Consider the following 23,892-nt stretch of genomic DNA (forward strand, 5'->3'; position numbering starts at 1 on the left):
TTAAATTTATTTCTTAGGAGTTCATTACGTAAACTTAGTTTTTTAATGTGTCGGAATAATTAATTATAGCTCAAGGGTAAAAATAAATTAAAAATAAATAATAATGATACAAATGTTTTATTCAGTTTCAAAAATGTATCTGCATTAATGTCGCTGATAAAATAAAATAGACTTTAAAATATAGGATAAAGAAATTTCGATAATACATACAAAAAAGATATTCATGAAAATATTGCAAATACTATTACAATGTTTAAGCACAGCAATGTTATATCAAAATAATGTAGTACAGAAAATATGGAACAATATTACTATCGCGTAATAAATAACCAATACTGACAATATATAAAATATATTTCCTTCATATTTAACAATCTATATTTCTGATATTGAGAGTACAAAAAAAAACAAAAAAAAGATGACATATTTACAAATCCTTAGATCTCGACTTTCCAAATTTCGATTCTGTTATGTTCAAATTTCAACAATGGTTCGTAAGCTAATGTGATAAAATATACTATTTCCATTGTGACTTAGGAACTGTCACAAAACACGTCATAAAACTAAAAATGGTTTTAACAACTTACAAAAGATATAAGTAAAACCAATAAAATAATGCGAATTCCTACAAATCTTTATTAAAAAATGTTAATTTGCTCGTAGCACAAATATACTTTCTTCCTGACTCATCACAGACCGAATGTAAAATCCATTAGAATTCGAATGTTTTATTTTTACAGAGCCCTGTCTCAGCACACAACACCCTCTGGTGACTTAGAAGCGTTTAAATATAATAGCATCTATAACTAACTTCTTTCGAGGAGGAAGTGGCGATTTTTTAAAATGCAATAAAATAAATGTTAGTGTTCTAATGGCTTCAGCTCTTTAATTTGCTTTATTAGATAAGCCTTCTCATCATTAAACTGCTCGTCTTCAGAACGGTCTGTGTGGAACTTAGTGAGGAAATCTACCAACTTGTCTTGATTTCTTAACAGAATGTCCAGTATTGGTTTCGGTTTATTTGGATTTGCTACAAATACCTGCAACATAATACACCATTAATGTCATTATTGAGCTTTGAAACTATTAATATAATAACTTTTCTTAATGTAAAAGTTGCAAATGATATCACACTAGATTCTAGTTTCTCCGAAATTACAAAATGATGCTTTTATTTGTCAATTAGCTAACGATTTTTAAGAATTATAGTCTAAACATAGGAAAAACCTGTCCATAGTTTAATCTATCATATAGTTTCATGAAGATAAAAGATAATTTATACAACTTGTAAAATTTGTCACTAATTATTGAGAAATATTCTGAATAGATAAGTATTCTGACCTTATTTAGCAATATTACATAGGTAATGATTGATACTTAATTAAACCTTTTAAAAATCTGTTTAGAATTTTGAATAGGTAGTAACCAATACACATACAAAACATAAAAGAATTACTATTTTTTCTCACCATTGTTGATTGTAACTTATACATTTATACATATATATATATTTTAAACACAAAAAATCATAATAATTAATTATAATCTTGGATTTAAAGTTCAGAGAAGCCTATATGAATGTTTTATAAATATTCAAATGTATTGGTGTCAGGACGTGTAAGGTGTCTTGAAGAAGAAAGAAAATATAAAAGACATAAACAACACTAAACAACAGCAAAATTAACAAAATAACATATTGCACATGCATAATTTTACAAAAAAATGTTTACCTTAAAAACATGGAAAGCTTCAAATTGTATGTTACGTGACTTTTCTTTAAGCATATTCATCATCAGTTTAAGGTTGTCGGGGTTGGTAATATAGCGCGTCATTATAGAAAAGTTGTGTCTGTCTAAAAGCAACTCTCCGAGTAACTTCAGACTTTGCCGTCGAGTAACATAGTTTTCAGAATTCAACAGTCGTTGATAATGACTAAACACCTTATCATAGTTAGCTTCTAAAAACTCAGCACACAAGATTTTGTGTCGAGTTAATAATTCCTTGAAATAAAATGTGTTTTGTTAATAATAAGTCACTACTAAGACATTATTTTGAAGCCAAAAGAGCTTCTGCTATCTTTTTTTTTTACTAAATCAATTATAACATTCAGAAAAAATTATTAACAATTGTTCTGATAAGATTGATATGGGAGTTTATCTTTAATTTCAATCTCAAATGAATGATGAAATTAACAAAAGTTGATATTAAAGAAAAGTAAAAATAAAGACAGTAGTGATTTTAAAAAAAATTAATTGAAGTATTTATTTTATGTCAGACATGAATAATTCATACTTATCAAGCTTTGACAGGTAATGTAAGACTTTATTACCACACTAGCTTCATTCCTGTAACAGCCATATGTTGAAAACAAATACAACTATAGCTTGCAAATTATTTAAATAATTTCAACAAACCTTAAATGTAGAAAAGGCATCAGAGGCAATATCAAAAGTGGATACTTCTACATAACGGAAGAAATTGTAAAAATCATCTGAATATAACATTATCTTGGCTAAAGCTTCATATCTAGCACACTCTCGCAGCATAGTCCCACAGTTGGAAGCTATTTCCTGGTGTTCATATCTGTAATGAAACAATGATAAAATTTAATTTATGCATTATGACACTAATTACTTATTAGCTAATCATTAGTAATTTTGAAATATGTTTATAGGTAATATGCAGTATGTATATAATTGAAATATATTTACTATTAGGCTCATTAAACAAATATTTACATAATATAGTGATAATAAAACAATTATGTAAAGTTTACTAATATATATGGATCTTACCCTGACATCAGAGTAAACAAAATCTCTGGCTTAGTACATATGTACTCAACTGTAGGGGAGCGAGTTCCTATTTGACGCCTTAAAACATTATTGAACACTTGGGCTACATCCTTCTTGCCTTCAAAGTCAATACGGTTTAAATTCTGTATGAAAATAAGATTAATAAAAATGGAGAAATAAGAATAATATACAGAATTGTTTTATTTAAATATTTTTACTTGAATCAGAAGAAGAAGAAGGTTTGTATTATAAAGCTCCTGTGCAAGTTGAGCTACAATAATGTCAGTTTGTGGCTCTGCATCAGATGTTCCATAAAGCATATTCTTGATTAAAACCTGCATTTAAAAAGGTTATATTACTATCCTTGAAAAAAGAACATAAAAAAACACAATTAATAATTATAACCTACCAAATTCTTGCTCACATCTTCCTGTGCTTTTTCTGCTTTCTTGTCACCTCTTTCTAATGCAGTAACCGCATCTTTTAAGGATCTTACTAACTCCGCGGGGCTCTTCTGAGATTTCCCAAAAAGAGGCATAGTATTTAAATAACTTACACGAGTGATATTCGTAACAACCGTCTACATAAGATGTACCTGGAATAAACAATTATACACAAAAACAGACTATGACAAGATCACAGAACTAAGTACATGCACTTAATGTTCACTACAATGCAAGAGAAATAAAAATGGTATTTGAATAGTTTATAAAACGCTCGCCAACCTGGCACACTATCTCCGAATGTCAAATATATCTTTAGATTGGTTTTTCCTGTTCTATGGTAATAAAACAAAATTTCACTCAAATGTCCAATAATTATTAAAATAAAATCGTATCTAGCGACACAGAGCACAGACAGGCAGATGAAACGAACAGCTGTGATGTCAATACAAATATTGCCAGTAATATAAAATCAACTTTATTAAATTGCAGAAAAAAGTTAACAGGATCATTTTTTATAAATTTAAGTTTAATATCTTATATTAACACGTAATCATCAGTTATTAGTGATATTATATTTTTATTAATTCGCTTTAAATATTGTAATTTCTGAATTTTTATTTCTTTATGAAACAGAGCCATAAGCCAATAGTCCGTAGAACCGGGAGGGTTGATTACTAAGCTAATAACCCAACAATATTATTAATGTGATTAACGTTCAATGGTCATAATCGATGAAGTTTCCTATAAAATAAATATAATAGAAAATTATATTTATATGTTATAAAATTTATATTTTTATTTATTTGCATGACAGACTAATTGGTTTCCTGATGGTAAGCGGTTACTATCGCCCATGTAGACAATGTGATAAAGGTAAATTATAGCTGGTACTATCAATGAATCGCAAATAATGGGGCGTAGTAACGGACAATGTAAATTGTGTAGTGTAATTACACTTGATCACTATTGTTCCATACTGGATAACAACCAAAGCAAGTAAGATTGGTGATATGGATTAACTGAAGACAACATAACTCATTTATTTTACTCAAATTAAATGTAAGGCTTGCTGTTCTTACATTCAACATTTATTAATACATAGTACATTAATCAAATAATATATATATATTATTTGATTATTATAGAAATTAGGTATTACAGTCTTACCATTTTCTTATCATATCGTGATTACTGTGCTGTATTTGTGTGTAGGTACGCCTTTAGTTTTGTCTATTAAATAAGATATCTCAGTCATCAGTCAACGCCAAATTAAAGTTTATGACATTTCAAGAATTTTTGAACGTGTCTTTGCCATTTTTTCCTAGGTTAGAATCAATTTATTTGTGAATATAAACTATAAATAAAGCGAAGGTTTTCAGTAAAAATGGCTGACGCGTCCAGTGAAAAAATTTCAAAAAAGTGAGTATTGTGTGAGAAATTTAGTCAAAATGTTTATATTGAAGAATATTGCTTCGTCCTTTCCTACCTTGGCTGAAAGGAATTTTAAATATATACCAAATTCAGTAAAACGTTTTGCAGCAGTGAATACACGGTTGGTTTTACCCCTTACGATTAAGACATTACGATAGATCTATAATAAAATTGTTTAATATACTTTTACAGTGAATTAAAACGTCGATTGAAAGCTGAACAGAAGTTGAAGGAAAAAGCTGAAAAGGCTGCACAGCAACCTGTAATTGTAATAGAGAAAAAAGATGTTAAAGCTGAGGAAGAAATAAGCCCAAATGAATATTATAAACTTCGCTCAGGCGCAATAGCAGCTCTGAAGGATGGAGCCAAAGAAGATCATCCATACCCTCACAAATTTACGGTTACTATATCATTAGAGGAATTCATTGAAAAGTATAATAATTTAAATAGTGGAGAAGTTTTAGAAAATGTGACATTGTCAGTGGCTGGTAGAGTGCACTCAATTAGAGAATCCGGTGCAAAGCTTATTTTTTACGATTTAAGAGGAGAGGGTGTAAAAATTCAGGTACTTAACAACTGTGTACAGTTTACCCATGGTAATCTGACAAACAATTTGTCAGGGAAGGCACATTGTCAAAAAAGATCAATTTTGTTGGACAATAGACTTATGCCACCGATTCCTTCAAATAAAGAACTGTTTTTGTGGAGTACTTTGTAATCTGACAAATTACATAGCTACTTTGCGGTAAACAAGTGTATGCATACATGCTTAAAAAACTTTGATGAAGATTTTTAGATATAGATGCAGTAAATGTACTTTGTATGTACTGTTAATATAATACATAATAATATAGGAGCTGCTGAATTACCATGGATCAACTGTATTAGAATAGAGTATAAAATGAAATAACAAAGGTGAAAGGGTTTTATCTATTTCTAATTGTCTCAATTTTTACAAGGTGATGGCAAATGCTAAGATGTATGAATCGGAGGCCAAATTTACTTCTGACACTGACAAACTGAGGAGAGGAGATATTATTGGTTGCATTGGTCATCCTGGGAAAACCAAGAAAGGAGAGCTCTCTGTCATACCAAAAACTGTGAAGCTGCTTTCTCCATGCCTGCACATGCTGCCACATTTACATTTTGGTCTTAAAGACAAAGAAACAAGATTTAGAAAGAGATATTTGGATCTAATTTTGAATGACAAGGTAATGTAGTTATGACATTTGACAATTTATTAATGATATATTGATCTTTTTTGTATAAACATATTCAAATGAACTATAGTTAGTAAAAATAATAGTATAAGCTTTACATTTGCATAAAGGCAAATACTCAAATGCCAATAATTATATTAATCCATTTAAAAAATAATATAATATCTTATAATATCATTACAGGTCAGGCAAATATTCTATACCAGAGCTAAAATTATTGCATATGTAAGACGCTTTTTAGATAACATGGGTTTTCTTGAAATAGAGACTCCTATGATGAACATGATTCCTGGAGGTGCAACTGCCAAACCATTCATAACACATCACAATGATCTTAATATGGATCTCTACATGAGAATAGCACCTGAATTATATCACAAAATGTTGGTTGTTGGAGGATTAGACAGAGTATATGAAATTGGTAGACAATTTAGAAACGAAGGTATTGATCTGACTCACAACCCCGAGTTCACTACCTGTGAATTTTACATGGCTTATGCTGATTACAATGATCTGATAACAATAACTGAAACAATGCTGTCAGGGATGATTAAATCTATTCATGGTACTTACAAGGTAAACATTATTTACAACGAAGAAGCATTATTTGTCTTGCTAACTTTTATTTTAACTATTAACCATATTTTGTAGATAAAATATCACCCAGATGGAACTGAAGGTGAGGAGGTAGAAGTCGATTTTACACCACCATTTGCAAGAGTTCCTATGATTGCAACACTGGAAAAAGTTTTGAATGTAAAACTTCCAGCACCTGATAAATTAGACACTTCTGAAGCAAATGCTTTTCTGAGCCAATTATGTGAGAAGTATGAGGTATGTACAATTAAGACAAAAATTCTGTGGAAAATAATAAGTTATTTTTATAGCATTTGGCTTACAACTTATTCTAGGTGGAATGTCCAGCACCAAGAACTACAGCTAGACTATTGGATAAACTTGTTGGGGAATTTATTGAAGAAAAATGTATTAATCCTACATTTATTATTGATCATCCACAAATTATGAGCCCGTTATCTAAGTACCATAGAGAAATACCTGGCCTCACAGAGAGGTAATTTATCTTATTGTATTATATTAATACAACAAAACTTTTTATATTTGATTTTATGTTTTCTTATCTCTATGACTTTTTGATAAACTCAATAAGTATAAACATTGAACAATATCTACTTTTTGCTTGCATCATCAGGTTGAAATAATCTTAAGATTTAATATTTTTATGTTATGATCACTTAATTTTAATTGTTATAATGTATAACAAATCATGTTAATTAACACATATATGTCAAATACGATTTAATCTTACTTATCTTGTTTACACATTATTTTATATCAAAGAATTGAAAAATAAATTAATATGGAGTTATTAATGATATATATTTTCTGTAGAGATTGAAGTAAAAGTGTAAAAGCAGTTAGAGAACTTTCTTTAGATATAAATATCCTCTGCATATCTCCACCATTATCCAATAAATTTTCATCTATTTTAGATCATATTTATAATAATTATTATCTTTCTGTATTAATGTACTTAAAAAAGGATGTTATTTATGTACTTAATTCTGAAGTCTACATTTACATTTTAGGTTTGAATTATTTATTATGAAAAAAGAAGTATGCAATGCCTACACTGAGTTGAATGATCCTGCAACACAACGAGAACGTTTTGAACAACAAGCTAAAGATCGTGCTGCTGGTGATGATGAGACACCTCCAACAGATGAAGCATTTTGTACCGCTCTAGAGTATGGTCTTCCACCAACTGGTGGATGGGGAATGGGAATAGACCGGCTAACTATGTTCTTGACAGATTGTAATAATATAAAAGTAAGTGTATTTACATTCTGCCAATTTCTTTATTTATTTAAATTTCAATTTGCAATATGCAAATTGAAATTTCTCCTTCTCCTCTTTTTTTGTAATATTTATATTAGACTATAAACAAAAATTAAATTTAGCTTTCCTAAAACTATAGATTGATCATGTTTTTTTTTTATTATTTTGCTCCTTTTGTTACAAGATTGATCAATAAAGAATTAAAGATACACATACTTATCATTAGCATAGAGATAGTCATCATATTTCTAATATAATTTTATTTTCCAGGAGGTACTCTTATTCCCAGCCATGAAGCCCGATGATCCCAATAAACATTCTGAAGAAGAACCTTCACCTGATGTACAATCAACTCAGAATGGGGTGTAAATAATTAGATCTAAGAAAAACAATTCAGTGTTTTTTTCTGTATTAATGATGATTTTTCTAAAGAAATAAAGCTTTTTATAATAAATCATCATCAAAACATCATTGTTTATTTTAAAATCCTTTATATTCAATAATAAGGGCCTGTGATTGCATAAATGCAGCTCATTTCAATATATTTTAAAGCAATATTGCTTCTAACTTACAAGCTATAACTTTCAAATTTAGAGTATATAAATTATTATTACGCACATTAATCTTCTGAGTATCAGGTATCCATATTTATATGAAAAAATGAAAAGGTTGCTATATTTTTTTAACACAATGTTGACCCTTTAACTACCATGCTTGGATTAGCATGATGTGGGGAATAGACCATCTGATAGTACCTGATAACCACTGCCATAGACATTGACACCATAGAATTTTTTATTAATGTCTTGTACTATGTACCAATGAACTTAGGCACTGAGATTATATGTACCTTGTGCATGTAGGTTTGGCGGTAGAATATGATAAGTATGTGGTGACTATCCAGAGGGCCTAGCAAAAAGCCCCACCACCAAGAAAGTCTTTATACTTTTTTTAAAAATAATTATTAATACCCTGGACACAACATGATGGATACAATCTGTACATCAGCAAAACTAAGAATATTATTATTTTATTTTTAAATATTCAATAGTTGATAGTGACAAACAATGCTACACACAAATAATAATAACAATAAGTAAATAAAACACACATATTATCATAATAACGATGATGGAACTGACTATTTAAAAAAAATATGATATTGTTTGACCTTGTGGCGCACGTCACACCCTGGTGATGCTGTTCCTGAATAGACTAAAACTATGTATCTACTGCCTTTAAGAATACTCTATTAATCGAAAATATATCAAAAGTTAATAAAGAAAGTCAACATACTCTCTAGTTTGTTGCAAAATCAGCATCACACAATCACTTTGGCAGCTAAAGGGTTAAAAAAAAACATCATTTACAAATACAAAAGTAAATGGTATTTTTTTATTAAGTCAGTACATTAACCAATTATTATGATACTGCTATTTTTATGTAAATAAAATATTTTCAAATAATACTTGTCTTAATTCTATTGACTATTTAGAGTCCATTCATTCCTACTGATAATCAGAAGTTTATAGTAGTGGTTTGTGTTGACGCTATACAAAACTTACGCCTCTAACTTAACATCATTTTTATTGATAATTTGAGTAGAATTGTAATGTTCCCCTAGACTGTACATATGTCTGTGGTACGAAATGGTTAGCGCCTGACCAGGAAACTCGGTACCTTGTTCTATTGCTTCAGGTCCTGAAGCCTGTATCACAGTAAGGGGACATTTTAAACAATTGGAAATGGCCCTTATCTCTAACTGTCCACCCCACACCTTTGTATTTTTTATTTTATCACAATATTCTTCAAATTCTTGATCAGTTAGCATTTCATTTGTATCAGTATTAGTGAGGAATGGCATAAAATCTTCTTTGTGTTCTAAAATATACTGGGATACACTATCTCTTAAAGCATCTACTTGTAATTTCTTATCATACTTAAGTTCATATTGATGGGCAACAGCTTTATAAAGGCAATCACCATCCGAAGGTATTGGGCAAATTTTCAAATTTCTTTCTTCTAATCGTTTACTTATTGCTTGATTCTCTATGTTTCGAGGTCCATTGATATTTTCTATTTCCTGCATTTTGATTTCTTTCTCACGATCTCTCTCTTGTTGTATTTTTTTATCTCTGCGTTTTTGGGCTTTTGAAATTTTTGGTTTAATATCGCTTTCTACAACTTGTACATCTGATTCTATTTCAGGGCTTGTACCATTTCCATTTGTTTCAATTTCATTTCTATGGCGTTCTTCTAAATTAGATTCTAATTTTGTTATTTCTGCGTTGAGTTCTTTTTTCTTTGTTTTATCATTTTTGGCAGCCTTTTTCAGAGCCTGAATTTGCGCTTGTAGCTCTTTTTTTTCTTTCTTGTGCTTTTGCTCTAATTTAAGTGTTTCATCTTCTTCACTGATGTCTGCCATAATATATAAAATATGTGATATTTAAATTGTAAATGTATTTAAAAAAGATGAACTTTAAAAATATTAGAGTATGTAAGATGAAACTATTTCTAAGTATGACTTAAAATTTTGAGGTTAGATGTATTTGCAGAAATTGCAGATGTCACTTGTCAATCTATATGTTCCTACTTTACTAGTCTCTATATAAGTATATAATGTCTATTGTGTTCAGTGTGACTAGCTCGAACTTTGCCTTGTATGTATGTAGATGTAATTTCAATAGTTCGTAGCTTTCAAGACCAATCCTACTGAAAACTAAGTAGTTCTGCCACTTCTTTTTTAAAATTTAAAAAATACTTCAGAATAAGTATGTGCTTTTTCCACGGACCGTTAATATTTAAAATTAAAATAGGAATATTAAAAATAAAAATATTTTTAAAATAGTAATAGATTTCATATCATACTTTAATAGTTTTTATGATTGTGTACTAAGTTTACTTCACAAATTTAAATAATAAATTGTACTGAACTTCAAATAAACTTTTAGAAAGATATTAATTTAAGTGGCATCTTTGGTGCTGAAGCTGTTGTTTTTTTATTCTAAAGTAAAAGTATTTTGCCTTATCCAGCATTGGCTGTTGACTCAACAGATTTCAATATTTTTCAGCTCAAATTTCGTCGTTTGTACAAATGCCCTAATGCTATTAGCATTTTTACATATCGGGTAATGCCCAAATGTTATTGGCATTTTTACAGAAAAAAAATATAAACATAAAAAGTAAGTAGATGTACGAGAGCACGATCTTTTTTTAAAAAATAATAATAAAAAAAAAATTTAAACTTATTTTATTGAACTAATGAAATTACCGAGCAGAAGCTCATGCTACAATCAATTGAAATGATTTTTAATACAATATGTTCTCATCAAATATATTTCTCATGATATGAGACGATTCATGTTACTTTCTTATAATGATTAAGCATTTATTTATACCGTTCTCACACCTTGGGCTTAATTAAATAAAAAGTTGATAGAGTTTGCGGCACTGATTGTACTCAGAACTCGAAGCAAATAGTTTACAAGTACAATCACTAATTCTTACTCAGAAGTCAGAGCTGGACTAATAGATATATAATTATTATAGAATAATTATAGAATTTTATATACAGAGTACAGTTTTGGCATTAAATAATACAGACAATGATTATTGAATCCAGGTCGACTATACCATATTGTATTTTATTAAAACATTAAATTTGATTAGATTGACATCAAGAAATTATCAGTTTTACAATAGAAATTGCAATTTACGTGTTCCTTGAAAGCAGTTTTATAAATATAAATTTATTTTGAATAAGATTTAAAAGATTACGTAAAATGACAAACACTATATATACAAAATTATAATGATCCTGTCTGTAATTTTGTATTCAGATTTTTTAAATTAAGTAATGAATTTTTTTCTAGTCAAAAATGAAAGATCAGAGAAGCTAAAATATAATTATTTTTTATCTGTTTGCTTTTGGTATTTGGTAACTTGGTTGTAAAATTTTCTTTAATTGTTAATTTGTATTCAAAAACAGTTATAGTTTAGGTAATAAGTATTATTTCAATAAAGGTTAAAGAATAATTAAGGGTTATTATAAGTTAAATAGCATAAAATACTGTTAAAATGAATCCTTGTTCTGTGGCAGCCCCACAACAAGATACTGATGGTGATGGCAGATGGAATAGCATTGTAAGTTTTAAGTTATTTTTGTTCATTTTAAGTTTAAACTTTTTTTAAATATAAAACATAATTTTATATTTAAAAAAAGTTTTTAACTTTATTTAAATAAAATATTATAATTCAAATCGTGTAAAATAATATATACAATAATTGTGTTTTTGATATATTGTGTTAATGAATTAAATGTTTTTTTTGTGTTTTACAGCATAACAGATTTCTTTCTGATGCTAAAGGGAAAGATGGAGATGTTATTTTCATTGGCGATTCTATTTTACAAGCATTAGAACACACGGAAGTATGGAACCAGTGGTTTGCCCCACTTCACTGCCTTAATTTTAGCATTCACAAAGATCAAACTCAAAATGTTTTATGGCGTATAAAAAATGGCGAACTTGATCATGTCGATCCAAGAGTATGTTATAAAGTATTATATATAATTATATTTTTTTTGCTGATTATTACTAATTGCTCATATTGGTTATTTGATAAAATATATTTTTTAATAGTTTCTACAATATTCATTACTTTTTATACAATAATACTTATTTATCTATATTATTAAAGCTTAAATTTTCTAGGTGATAGTTTTGCACGTGGGAACAAACAATGTTGATCATACTCCCGAACAAGTCTGTGAAGGTATTTTAGAAATAGTCAATACAATCAGAGAAAAACATCCAAGTGTATATATTGTATTACCAGTAAGTAGAAATTATGTTATTGAAATAATAAAACTCATGTACATAATATTAACAAATGAAAATTGTTTTAGAGTCTACTTCCAAGGGGTCAGTATCCAAATATTCTGAGAGAAAAAAATTCTAAAATCAATCAACTCTTGCGTGACAAGGTTCCTTGCTTCAATAAGGTAGAGATGGTATCAATAGATAAAGGTTTCATACAAAGTGATGGCACAATTAGCCACCATGATATGCACGACTACCTCATACCAACTAATGCAGCTTGTCGGAAGGCTTTTGAACCAGTATATGATCTCCTACAACAAATACTGTCTGAAGGCGAGCCTGAAAAAGACTTGACACCCTCTGAATAATATTTTATAAACAAAGACACTCAATAGCTTTTTAACGTGCAGCAAGCTTATTGTGATTGAATAGTAGTACTTAAATTTAGCTTTTTTATCTTAGACATAAGTGTCAAATGTTTTATATTAATTTATTGTTTTCCTATTTTTACTTTTACATTCCAAATTAATTAATTATTTAATTGGCTGTGTTAACTATTATTAGGCTCATAGAAATACACCACGCACTAATAATAATTTACATAATTAGGGAGAAGCACTGATAAATAAAATAATCTTGCATGATATATATATTGGACATACTATTATTCTTAACTATACAGGTAATTTTTACTACTTCGATAATAATAAATTCTCTTTACAAAGTCAAAATGTAAAATAGTCATTAAAATAATTTTAAATATTTTTTAATAATTATAAAGTTAGACTAGATCCAGTTCTTCATGAATTAAAATGCATTTAAAGAGAAGTTTTTTACTAAATGAGGACATTAAATTATGGAGAAAGGTTGTAATCTAAAATTATTAATTCAAGATTCTGCAATGTCATTGTACTTATTTTTATATTATTTTAAACGGGAATTTATGTGTGTGAATCTAGCTAGTGACTTCCAAATTCTATTTTACATAAAATAGTTCAATTTTTCAAAGATAACTTTAAAACTATTTTCAAAGAAACAACCAGTGCTCATTATCTCCTTAGAGCAATTAATTTGTGTTGCAAACACCAAAAGCCACATAGAGCCCACTTTGTACACACTTACTGATTTACTCTTAAGAGTTGTATAATAGGACTGAGGGGTGATAGGAACAATTGAGTTTCAAGTTCCCTTGATGGTCTGTAGCCAAAAAGGTTTTTGTTAAATATAACATGTACTTTTGTAATTTATTAATGTGTTTGAAACACTTATATTAATATGAATTACATTTAATGGAATTGAGTGTAACCAAAGATTTTTTCAGTCTCAACCAAAGTGTACATTACAATGAGAATGATATTCATAATACATTGGATTTAAATATTTTCTAACAGGCTCGAAAAAACAAAGACATAACACAATAAATTGTTGAATACCACTGTAGTTTAATAATTATAGTAATTATATTAAAAGTTACTTCCTATCATTATTGTATAAATTACCATATTTTTTTTACTGATTTTTAAACACAATGTATCTGAAAGTATTACAAATATTTATGGTACTACATATATCTACTCGAGTTGCCAAACTGCTTGAATCTCAAATGTGATTATTTATTTGCATGAATGAAAAGGCTTGGAAGTAAAAGTGCAATTTTTTCTAACAATGTTTTTTATTTCCCCTAGAGACATTAATTAATTAAATATAAACTTTAATTTCCTAAAAAATATTCATTATGGTTAAAATTTATTTAAAATCCTCTTGTAATACAAAGTTAGAGGCAATGTTGGACTACCTTGTAACAATCTTTTATCAAATACATTAAAGTTTACTTTCTGAAGTTTTGTTAAATATTTATCAATGGCAATTGCTGGTAAGAAAATCTGATTTGTTATTTTTGGTACTTGAATACTTCTAGCCTGGAACAAAAGTTGTAATTATTGTCAATTGATAATAATTTAAACAAATTTTAGTATCATTTGAATATTACAATGTTTCTGAGAAAACTTGTAAAAACCTAATTTCTTTAAATTACAGCAAGGCTTATTGAATTCTAAATCTATAATATATGTATATTTAAAAAAAAAATTACATATTTTAATTATTACATTGGTCTCAAGTCAACAGTTCCAATTTTAAATCTGGAATGTATTAGACATTACTCTTAAATCTTAATTATCTACATATAGTACCTTTTCCAAGTGGCTGTTGGCTCTGCTAGCTACCTCAAATATGACATTTCTCATATTTTCATTATCATTTCCTCTTAGAACAGACTCTTGACTGACTTGATGCTTCATCAATATATCCATTGGTAAAGATACTGTCTTATGATAGTTAAATACATGGACTGACCTGAAAAGTATTGTTATCGTAACTAATAGTTTATACATTATTTGGTAAATATCACAAATCACATTATTTATGAAATTCTGGTATAATAATAATGGCTTTTTGACATAATTCCAGCAATGGAGTCATACTCAGAGGATCTTGAGGATCTTGAGATCTTGTTATAGTGCAAAGGTGAATGTTGATTTTGCACTCTTTTGTGCACTATAATAGTGTACCCTCACTCATACTGCTATTGATTAAGCACAGAACTAAGGGTTTTATAAGTACACTAAAGCTAAAGCAGGTCTTTTTTAGATGTTGAACAACATAGGAAACTTGGACCAACAAAAAAATAAAAAATAATCTATTATTAATTATGAGTTATATCTTCAAACTTATACATAGTTAAAATAACCTCATGTGAAATGTATTCCATAAGCGCTTTCCTCTTTGGCTCCTGCTAACACCTAAGGTGATATTTTTCTATAAAATTCTTAATTATGTTGTAATTATAGTAATTATCTAATAAAATGAGAAATTCATAGACTTTTCTATCATAAAACCCATACAGTATCACAATTGTAAGATCAGTTGTTATAATATCAAACCATACCTGAGTATATTAGCCATTCCCTGTGCTTTACCCAAATGGGAGGCAGCATGGTCTGCATGTACATTTGTTACACCGGCAATACAGAGAAGTAAGTAATATATTGTTGAAACTGTATTCTCAGTGTATATTTCCACATCTTCCATTGTTCTGAAGTATTTTGTTTTGAGTAAACTTTGCCTTGATGAAATAAGCCTTTCTATATATCTTTTTGGTAATTTGTAACTAATACAAACCTACAAAGTGATATAATAGTTGTAAATATATTGTGATGGAACTTATGCTTGTCTTTTTAGATCAGTAAATTTTTATTTACCTTGTATAATTCTTGAGTAATGGGATTGGCCGGTATTTTGTATGACTGTTGGTTTTGATATATCAAGTTGACAGCATCTTGCCAGAACTGAAGTCTCATTGCTGCAGTTTGAGGATCTGTAGTTTGATCCTGAACCCTTGCTATTTCAGCATTGAAAGCTCGTACAACAAAAGCTGGAGATCGAAGAGCTTTGGTCATGAGCAGTGTTGCTAAGTAATTTTCATAATCATGCTGTCTACCTGTGGAAAATTAAGAAGTACGAGAAGGTTTTCTTTTAAAAAAATCCTAAATGTTTTATTTCCTTATTTTAGTACTAGTAAATAGATTTCTTTAATTTTACCTTACAATGTTTGCACAATATTGTAGTGAGTTTTTACTTGATGTGGCTTTTTGGGTTACAGATCTTGTTAATGGATAAATCCTAAGGGTATTCTTTAAATGGTAAAACATGTTTAGTTTATGAAATATATATTATTAAGTGTGGTAGTATAGTTAATTATATATTTCAAACTAATTATATGATATTTAAATTATTTTTTAGTTACTATTAAGGAATTGTATTAATGTTCATTTTATTTAAATAGTAATTAAATTCAAATAACTCGTAAGAGAGATCTCCCTTGAAAAATATATACTTCAAATTTCCAATGTCAAATGTCAGTTCACTGTCACTAAACACAGAGTAGGTAACCACTACGTCAGGTCATTATTTCCTATTTCTTTTAATTACCATATAATATATAAAAAATAATATTAGCTACTGTACAAACCATGGCCGCGTGTAATGGTTGCAATAATGCTAGCAGCATTTCAACGTTGAATCGCAATTCTGATCCTCCGAGTGCATAATGGAAACAACGTGATAAGGTGTTAAACTTTTATTAAGGGTTTTTCACTATTACTCCAAGATGTTTCAACTGCAATTCGAACAAAGATATTATTAGAAACAAGACGATATAAATATTCGTCATATTTCTATCGTTTGCTTGCTTTAGCTCCGGCCCTTAGTACTGTTATGTGATGTGTGGCAAAGCCAGTATATCGCCAGTGTATCAAAGCATACAGCGTCTCAAACTAGAGCCCCACTTAGTTCCCAGGGACTTAGTGTGCCTTCAGGAATGCCACCATCGCACTAATTCCACGGGGCTCGATATCAGCTGGACAACGATAGTAGCAAGAGTCCTTTTTATGGAATAAACAAAACCGAGGCGGAAATGACTACCTGAACTCCTTGGACAAGAAAGACTGTTTACCTATGCCCAAAAAGTGTAGCTCCTTTTCACAGTCTCGATCCAGAAATCTACACTTGGCTGCGAACTATTACAAATAGTGATGTGGTTTACCCTTTTTTTTTTAATTACTTCGGTGTAGGCTGTTTGTATGTAAAATAAGAGACATCAATAATCTACAACCTTATTTTCTTTATTTACAATAAAAAATCCTTAATACTAAATAATGGTTATATGAAGCAATTTTAATCGATTCCATTTGTATCGGAATCAATGTAGAAACCAAATATAAGTCGGTACCTAAATACAAACATACATTGATGATGAATTAAAAAATACGGAACTAAACGCAGTTGTCAGTTTTCACATTATTCCGCGCAAGTATTTTTTTCTTTACTTTATATTTTATACTTTAAGGAATCAAGTTTTAGATACAAAATAATAATCATTATTTTTAATATTTCATGTACTTAATTAAATATAAATACACAAAATATTCAAAAACGCAATGGAAGTAAAATGCTTTAAAAAAAAGTAAAATACTTTATTAAAAATGACAACCTAGACAAGGAACCCAGTTTAAGAAAAATATTTTAAACATTTTCCTTTCAAAATGCTAACATTAGAACGGTGAAAGCTCTTTCATTTATTGCCTTTTTGAAATGCCAACAAAGTATCCACAAAAAGGTATACTTATATATCTACTTCATTCAGTGCAATTTGACGAATTGAATGGGGTAGCAATCGCTACGCATTTAAATAAAGATTAAGGCTTAAGATTAAGAAGATTTTGTCTCGAACCGTACCTTAGCTAAATTTTCAAGGAGAATAGTCTTCGAGAGTATCCTTTAATCGTGTTCAGGATACTAAGGTTTTAAGTAACTAATTTTGCTCTTTTTTATTCTGATTGGATGAGATGTTAGAATAAGTCATTACATTTGGAGTCAATTTAACAGGATCCACTGTTTTGCTTGCGAAACAACGCAGGCTCTATAACTGATCATAAATTAATGAAATTTAAACAAGCAACAGTAGCAACCAGGGCCGGATCTACCATATGGCTTTTTGGGCTTCAGCCCAGGGCCCTGTGGATTCAAAGGGGCCCCAGCTAAGTCAAGTCTAAGTCAAAAATAAAAAATAATGCGAAAGAATCCATAATTTTATTAAATTAAACCGATAGTATGGTTTGTAGCCCTGCGAGTCCTGTAATTAATCAAACCCATTCAATTAATTTAATTCAAGTCGACGTTCGGATATATTTTAGGTGGGCCCCTAAGTAGTGTTAGCCCAGGGCCCCCTAAACTTACGGTCCGGCGCTGGTAGCAACAGTATATTATCTACGCACCCAAAAATATTGAGTTTTAGTAGACAGATTACTCTTAAACAGAATATGGATTCTTGACCGAATTTCAGCAACGGTGACATTGATGGAGAGGTGGTAGGTTCCGAAAAATATCTGAAAAAAAAAACGTACCATTAAGTTGAAAGTAGGCATAAATATTTGAATTGTAATATTTAAGTGGCGTTAAGTTGAATTTTCACACAAATACCTACCTATTCAATAATCATTTGCATAATTATCATTTATGAATTTAATACCAAATTACTGTTCATTACAATGACTAAATAATTTAGGACAAAACTAATACTTTAACTTAGTTTAACGTAAAGACACTAATGGTATGACAGTGTACCTATGTAATTTTTATTAAATACATTTTGTGGTGAAAATGTTTATGTATTAGTATTGGAAACATTGAAGGTAAGTTGTAGTAATATTCTAATGACTTAGGCGTGTGACTTGGCACTTATAAAAAAAAATCACTTAAGACTTCTTGAAAACTTCTTGGTAGAAAGTACGAGAGCAGATTCAGGTTGCACCGTCGCGAATGTCACAACCTTCACGTCACATATGTATATGCATATGGGATAGGTGGTCGCCAACACCCTGTGGTTGTGGTCCAGGCCAGATAGTTCCATTTTTATATTATTTCATTTTGTACCCAGTTTCAGGTCGAATATGCTATTTAGTTACGTTTGCAAAAATAATATAAAAGATAAACATTTGTAATTGTACCCGTTAAAGTAAATAGAATAGTTGTTAATTGTTACCTAAACTCATAGATATGAAAGACCTACTTAGATAACTATTTAAAATAATAGCATAGAATTATAAAACCTTTAATTTAAATTTTTGATAAAATAAATTTAATATAACGGTTTTACACAACAATAAAACCGATATTATCTGCCGAGAGAGAAATCATACAGCGTTGTTGATTACAGTGCGCGAAGCATTTTTAACTTTATAACAAATATTGGAATGAAAAGGTTGTCAAGTCTCTAATATCCGATCTTCTTTGCTTGGTTTTCTCTATTAAGCACCTAACTAAACTAACAGGACAGATGTTCTTGTCAGGGTGTTTAGACAATTACCAAGCGGATTGACGACAGTCATGTCTGTCAGTCTTTGACCCAAATACTAGTATTATATATATGTTTTCCCCGTTATCACGATATTTGACTTTGGAAATTCGCAGCAAATTAAGGTCGTGGACTACGTCAAGTAACTAGTAACAACATTGTTGCTGTTCTACGAGATGTTTCAAATGGCGTTTCTTTAGGTGAATTAGCGGTTCAGGGTAATTAAAGGCCTAATTATTTTGGTTTAGCTACCCCACTTGCCTTAATGTTTAATGATGAAGCTTGTAAATGCTTGTTGTTCTACAAAAGGACTATAGAAAGTTAATATTACTGATTTGTGAATTAAAATAGTGCTATAAGATAAGTTTTCATTTAAGGAAAGATAAATTAAAAATTTTGTGAGGTCAGCCGGACTAGGTGCTTTGTGTGGGTGATCCAACGCTCTGGACTTCAGATCTTGCAACAAAAAAGTCTGGGGCCAGTCCGGTACTACTATCAAATAAGTCCCTGTCGCATGGTTCAGGTGTGCCGAAACTGTGTGGACCCCATTTCCTGAAGACTTCTCCAGTTGCTTGGGGCAAGAGGTGCCATTCTGCAACCTCTTTCTTTCGTGACAATCGGTCTGCTATTGTGTGGTACCTTCCTAGTATGTAATTTGCCGACAGAGTTATCTTGAACTGTTTTATTAGAGTTAGTAGTTCGTACGTCAACCCTAGTAGTGTCAACGATCTCGTTCCGCCCTCTTTCCGAATATACGCAATTAAAATTCGATTGTCCAATTGGATGAGTACATGAGATTTGCTTAGGGCTGCAGTGCTCTGATCGCAGCCATTACTGCATACAGCTCTTTCCTGTTGCTGTGCCATCTTCATTGCTGAGGAGATCAGGTTCCCCATTAGATGCCCATTAAGATGGGCACCCCAACCTAAATCCGAAGCGTCCATCGTTAGGAAATGGGTAACCGGCTTTTTGTGTGCTGCCTCTGCGCTGAGCGCTGAACCACCACCTCATCTCTTGATACACCACGTGGGGGATTTATTTACTCTGCCGTGGTTGCTTCTTGTTGAAATGTCGAAGCAAGATTTACGCTTATCGACAATGTAACCTGCCTCGAGGTATGACAAAACTGGCAAAATTGAACTGTCCCAGTAGACCCTGTAATTCGCAAAGCTGATCTGTCTTTGTAGTAACGATTGATTTATAGTTACTTTGAGATTGTATATCTTTTTCTATCTTCTGTAGGAGTATCGTGGTACCAATTAACAATTTCTTATAGACCTGATTGTAATAATTGCCTTTGGAATAATAAATCATTGGTAATTGCAGCCATAATTTCTTCTGTTGAGGCCAGGAAATCTTTATTTACTGTTTTAAACGTTGCTCATCGGTTGGTTTTAAAACATTTTTCTCATCGAAATGAGTTTTACAAATACCTAAATCTAATGATTTTGGTGTACTAGTACAAGGATTAATCAAGAAATCACCCTTACTCTGTTTAGGTCGCTCAATCACGTCATTATTTTTTTCGGTTACATTTGTGTTTATAGATAAAGCACATTGTTACTGCATAATTAAATTAGTGAGGAAACTGACCTGTTCGTATAACACGTCGGTCAGAGAATCGACCGTTACATGAGCGTCGCGTTTCGATTTCTTGCGCGGAGGTTCCTCAATATCAGACTCGCTGCTTGTCGCATTGCTGGAACAGGAAGAGTCATCTTCCACTTGTCCTCGGTCCCTCTCGATCGTCGGTGAATAGGAGTCAATTGGTCGGTCTGCCTCGATAGCTTCATCAACCTAACTAGGCGCGCGATTCATTATGGGTATAAGAGCCGGTAAAACACCAAAATACTAATAGCTATTGATTTCATATTAGTTAAGCTAACACTTCGGAAAAATATTTTTCGAAATTATCCACGGATTATTTTAATATTTTTGGATTATGACCGCAATCGGCGAAAGTACACACCGCTATGACGATCAAACTGACAACGGTTAACCGTGTCCTAGCTGAATTTTCCACTACCGTCATTTAGTATAGGGTAGTTGTACCACAGATAACTATATTCAACAGACCGTAAGTAAATGGCAAAGTATACACTGCTTCTTCACATGCCATGCTGTATGTTTTCCGGAGGCACATGAATGCATTGTATAATTATAGGATAATGATATTTTCTAAATACATTTATAGGTGGTACTTAGTTATACTAATTGCATTTGTGCAATCGCGTCGAGAATAACACATTAGACTATTTAATCAATACTTTAAATGCTATCTAACTAATAATCTTATCTAATATTGTATGGATATAAGTTAAAAGGATGCAATCTAGAAATTACAAAAAAGTATATTGTGATGCTGTCGGAAAATAAAAACATGTAGGCACATAAATATAACGTAAATTAAAAGAATAGAAAAGAAGGTACAATGAAGATCGAAAGGACTTAACGTCTTTGGAATTTAGGTTAATAGAGAAAAAGAAACAGGAACAAAAATCTTGGAACTTTGAGTAAAAAGATTTGGTTTGAGAAATTTCAGTCTTAAGGTAATGTCTTTAAATTTTGCAATAATTTATTTAAATTAGTACTTTTTTTATAAAATATTTTGATTTAAACAAATTACATATAATGTGCTAATTAAAGAATGACGAAATTCCATCGTGCCGTTGACCGCTCGCGAGCGGTCGCAAAGCAAACACCGACTGCTCGAGCCGTTGACTGCGCTAGAGCAGTAGACAGCTTTCCGACCTCCCCCTTCCCGAAGACCTTGACATCCTAATATAGTTGAAAAAATTTTCCTGATAATTCTTCACTAAGTTCCATAAATAAATGATGGAATTGTCCAGGTTGTTCTCTTAATTCCAAAATTGGATGAACCCAAAATTTTCTCCTTTGATGTCGCCGCCGTCGTCTATGCTTGAGCATCAAAATCATTGCTTCCTCGTCAGAATCCATGACTCGACTGCGGTATAAAATCAACTGCTCGAGTGGTTGGTGGCGACAGCTCTACCAGTCAACAACACACTTGCTCGAGCGGTCCGTATACGTTGGTCAGCCGTTAACTGCTCGAGCAGTCCGTGTACGGCCGCTCTAACGCAAAATCACTCATCCCTTTGTTAGCAATGGCCATAACATAAGAAGTGATTCGAGGTGCAGGTATGGCCAACTTTGACAGGAAACGAAATTGCTCATCATGCTCATTGCCTTCTTTAATGTATACATATTAAAAGTATAATGGTTTAACAAAGCTAAAAAATCTGGCGAAAGACTAACATTTGACGACGCAAAGGTTTTAATACCAACTTTTTTTATTTTATTTCGTTATCCTGATGATCCTGGCCAGAATTATTAAATTATTGTACTATCATCGGTCATTAGATGATATGAATGCCAAAAAATGTTATCATATAGTGAAAATAGTAAAATGTGTATGAGTTTACATGTATTTTTAAAGAGCGCTGAACCCTAGCCGTTATATTAATTACCTAAGCAAATTACATTAAGTTATATCATATCAAAATGTCGTTTTAAAAGAGGGGCTTACGCTATCATTATTTATTCGAACTTTGCCTATAGTGAGTTATGGTTATAAATTAAAATTTTATATTACGTGACATCATAGTGAATAAGAAATAATAAAAATATTTTCACCCGTGGGGTGGGTAAATTTTTGAAGGTACATAATTACTTCACTATTAATTATTTTAATTTAAACAAAATAATTTTAAACTTGTTTATATTTTAATATTAACATTGCATATACATTATTTGAACACTACCTCAAAATATATGTTATATGTGATTTGATAATATTATAGTTTTTATTAAGAATAACTATAATAAGCTCAAGTTAAGCTAAGTATTATAACTTATACGTTACATATACATTTTTTATATTTTATAATTATATCCAAATGGTTAAAAACTAAAATATATATTATTAAGTTAATAAAAAAAACAATAAAGTTAAACATAAAACAATAAAGATGTTTGTTCATCAAGCATGAAAGCTGAATATAAAAATCAAGGAGCTTAAAAGAAAAGGATCAACCCTCAAACTTATCTCAAATTCGTATTTTAGTCTATTTTCGTGGACAATTACATAATATTTTAATTAATTAAATGTTACTATACGAAGCATGCTTATTATTAACATATAGGAAAAGTTTATGTGTGATTCGGTTTTCATGTAATCTTTTAAATGTATACATTGCTCAATATAAGAGTCAATGAAAAATATGTTTATCTAGTCTGAAGAAAAATAATTAATTATTATTAGTCATTGATGCAATTTAATTTTGTATCCGTAACAAAACAACAATATTTATCGACCTTGTTTGTTTGTAGAGTCAACGACTATGCTAATTTTATAAACATACCTACGTATAAAACTGAGCCCTTCTTTTT

General features: G+C 30.3%; 5 protein-coding genes across 8 annotated transcripts; 2 read left to right on the forward strand and 3 right to left on the reverse strand.

The window, feature by feature from the left end:
• Window positions 1–101: 101 nt before the first annotated feature.
• On the reverse strand, window positions 102–3,685 carry LOC113394358 (protein Mo25). Its single transcript, XM_026631643.2, has 7 exons — window positions 3,521–3,685; window positions 3,205–3,390; window positions 3,014–3,130; window positions 2,796–2,938; window positions 2,415–2,583; window positions 1,731–2,000; window positions 102–1,040 (listed from the first exon to the last, which is right to left on the reverse strand). Exons 2-7 carry the CDS (start codon window positions 3,331–3,333, stop codon window positions 861–863), a joined length of 1,008 nt encoding a protein of 335 aa, XP_026487428.1. The 5' UTR covers window positions 3,334–3,390; window positions 3,521–3,685; the 3' UTR covers window positions 102–860.
• An 818-nt stretch (window positions 3,686–4,503) lies between these two features.
• LOC113394357 (lysine--tRNA ligase) lies at window positions 4,504–8,215 on the forward strand. 2 transcript variants are annotated; one of them, XM_026631642.2, is made up of 8 exons: window positions 4,504–4,660; window positions 4,865–5,237; window positions 5,632–5,883; window positions 6,076–6,468; window positions 6,544–6,726; window positions 6,804–6,964; window positions 7,500–7,740; window positions 8,020–8,215. In XM_026631642.2, the coding sequence occupies exons 1-8, from the start codon at window positions 4,626–4,628 to the stop codon at window positions 8,116–8,118; spliced, it is 1,737 nt and encodes a 578-aa protein (XP_026487427.1). In that variant the 5' UTR covers window positions 4,504–4,625; the 3' UTR covers window positions 8,119–8,215. The 2 variants fall into 2 exon arrangements, with proteins under 2 accessions (XP_026487427.1, XP_026487426.1); XM_026631641.2 differs by having other exon boundaries at window positions 4,548–4,793.
• Window positions 8,216–8,826: 611 nt separating this feature from the next.
• LOC113394360 (deubiquitinase OTUD6B) lies at window positions 8,827–10,283 on the reverse strand. The gene has a single exon (XM_026631646.2). It carries the CDS (start codon window positions 10,172–10,174, stop codon window positions 9,311–9,313), a length of 864 nt encoding a protein of 287 aa, XP_026487431.2. The 5' UTR covers window positions 10,175–10,283; the 3' UTR covers window positions 8,827–9,310.
• Window positions 10,284–11,617: 1,334 nt separating this feature from the next.
• Window positions 11,618–14,235, forward strand: LOC113394361 (platelet-activating factor acetylhydrolase IB subunit beta homolog). Its single transcript, XM_026631647.2, has 4 exons — window positions 11,618–11,892; window positions 12,089–12,295; window positions 12,462–12,584; window positions 12,656–14,235. The coding sequence occupies exons 1-4, from the start codon at window positions 11,827–11,829 to the stop codon at window positions 12,935–12,937; spliced, it is 678 nt and encodes a 225-aa protein (XP_026487432.1). The 5' UTR covers window positions 11,618–11,826; the 3' UTR covers window positions 12,938–14,235.
• An 18-nt stretch (window positions 14,236–14,253) lies between these two features.
• LOC113394359 (NADH dehydrogenase (ubiquinone) complex I, assembly factor 6) lies at window positions 14,254–16,446 on the reverse strand. Of its 3 annotated transcripts, none has more exons than XM_026631644.2 (5): window positions 16,170–16,446; window positions 15,830–16,064; window positions 15,517–15,749; window positions 14,762–14,924; window positions 14,254–14,488 (listed from the first exon to the last, which is right to left on the reverse strand). In XM_026631644.2, the coding sequence occupies exons 1-5, from the start codon at window positions 16,277–16,279 to the stop codon at window positions 14,309–14,311; spliced, it is 921 nt and encodes a 306-aa protein (XP_026487429.1). In that variant the 5' UTR covers window positions 16,280–16,446; the 3' UTR covers window positions 14,254–14,308. The 3 variants fall into 3 exon arrangements, with proteins under 3 accessions (XP_026487429.1, XP_064076674.1, XP_026487430.1); XM_064220604.1 differs by having other exon boundaries at window positions 14,762–14,919; window positions 15,512–15,749; XM_026631645.2 differs by having other exon boundaries at window positions 15,830–16,068.
• Window positions 16,447–23,892: the final 7,446 nt, after the last annotated feature.

The sequence above is a fragment of the Vanessa tameamea genome, chromosome 4, assembly GCF_037043105.1.
Source record: "Vanessa tameamea isolate UH-Manoa-2023 chromosome 4, ilVanTame1 primary haplotype, whole genome shotgun sequence".
NCBI lineage: Eukaryota > Metazoa > Arthropoda > Insecta > Lepidoptera > Nymphalidae > Vanessa > Vanessa tameamea.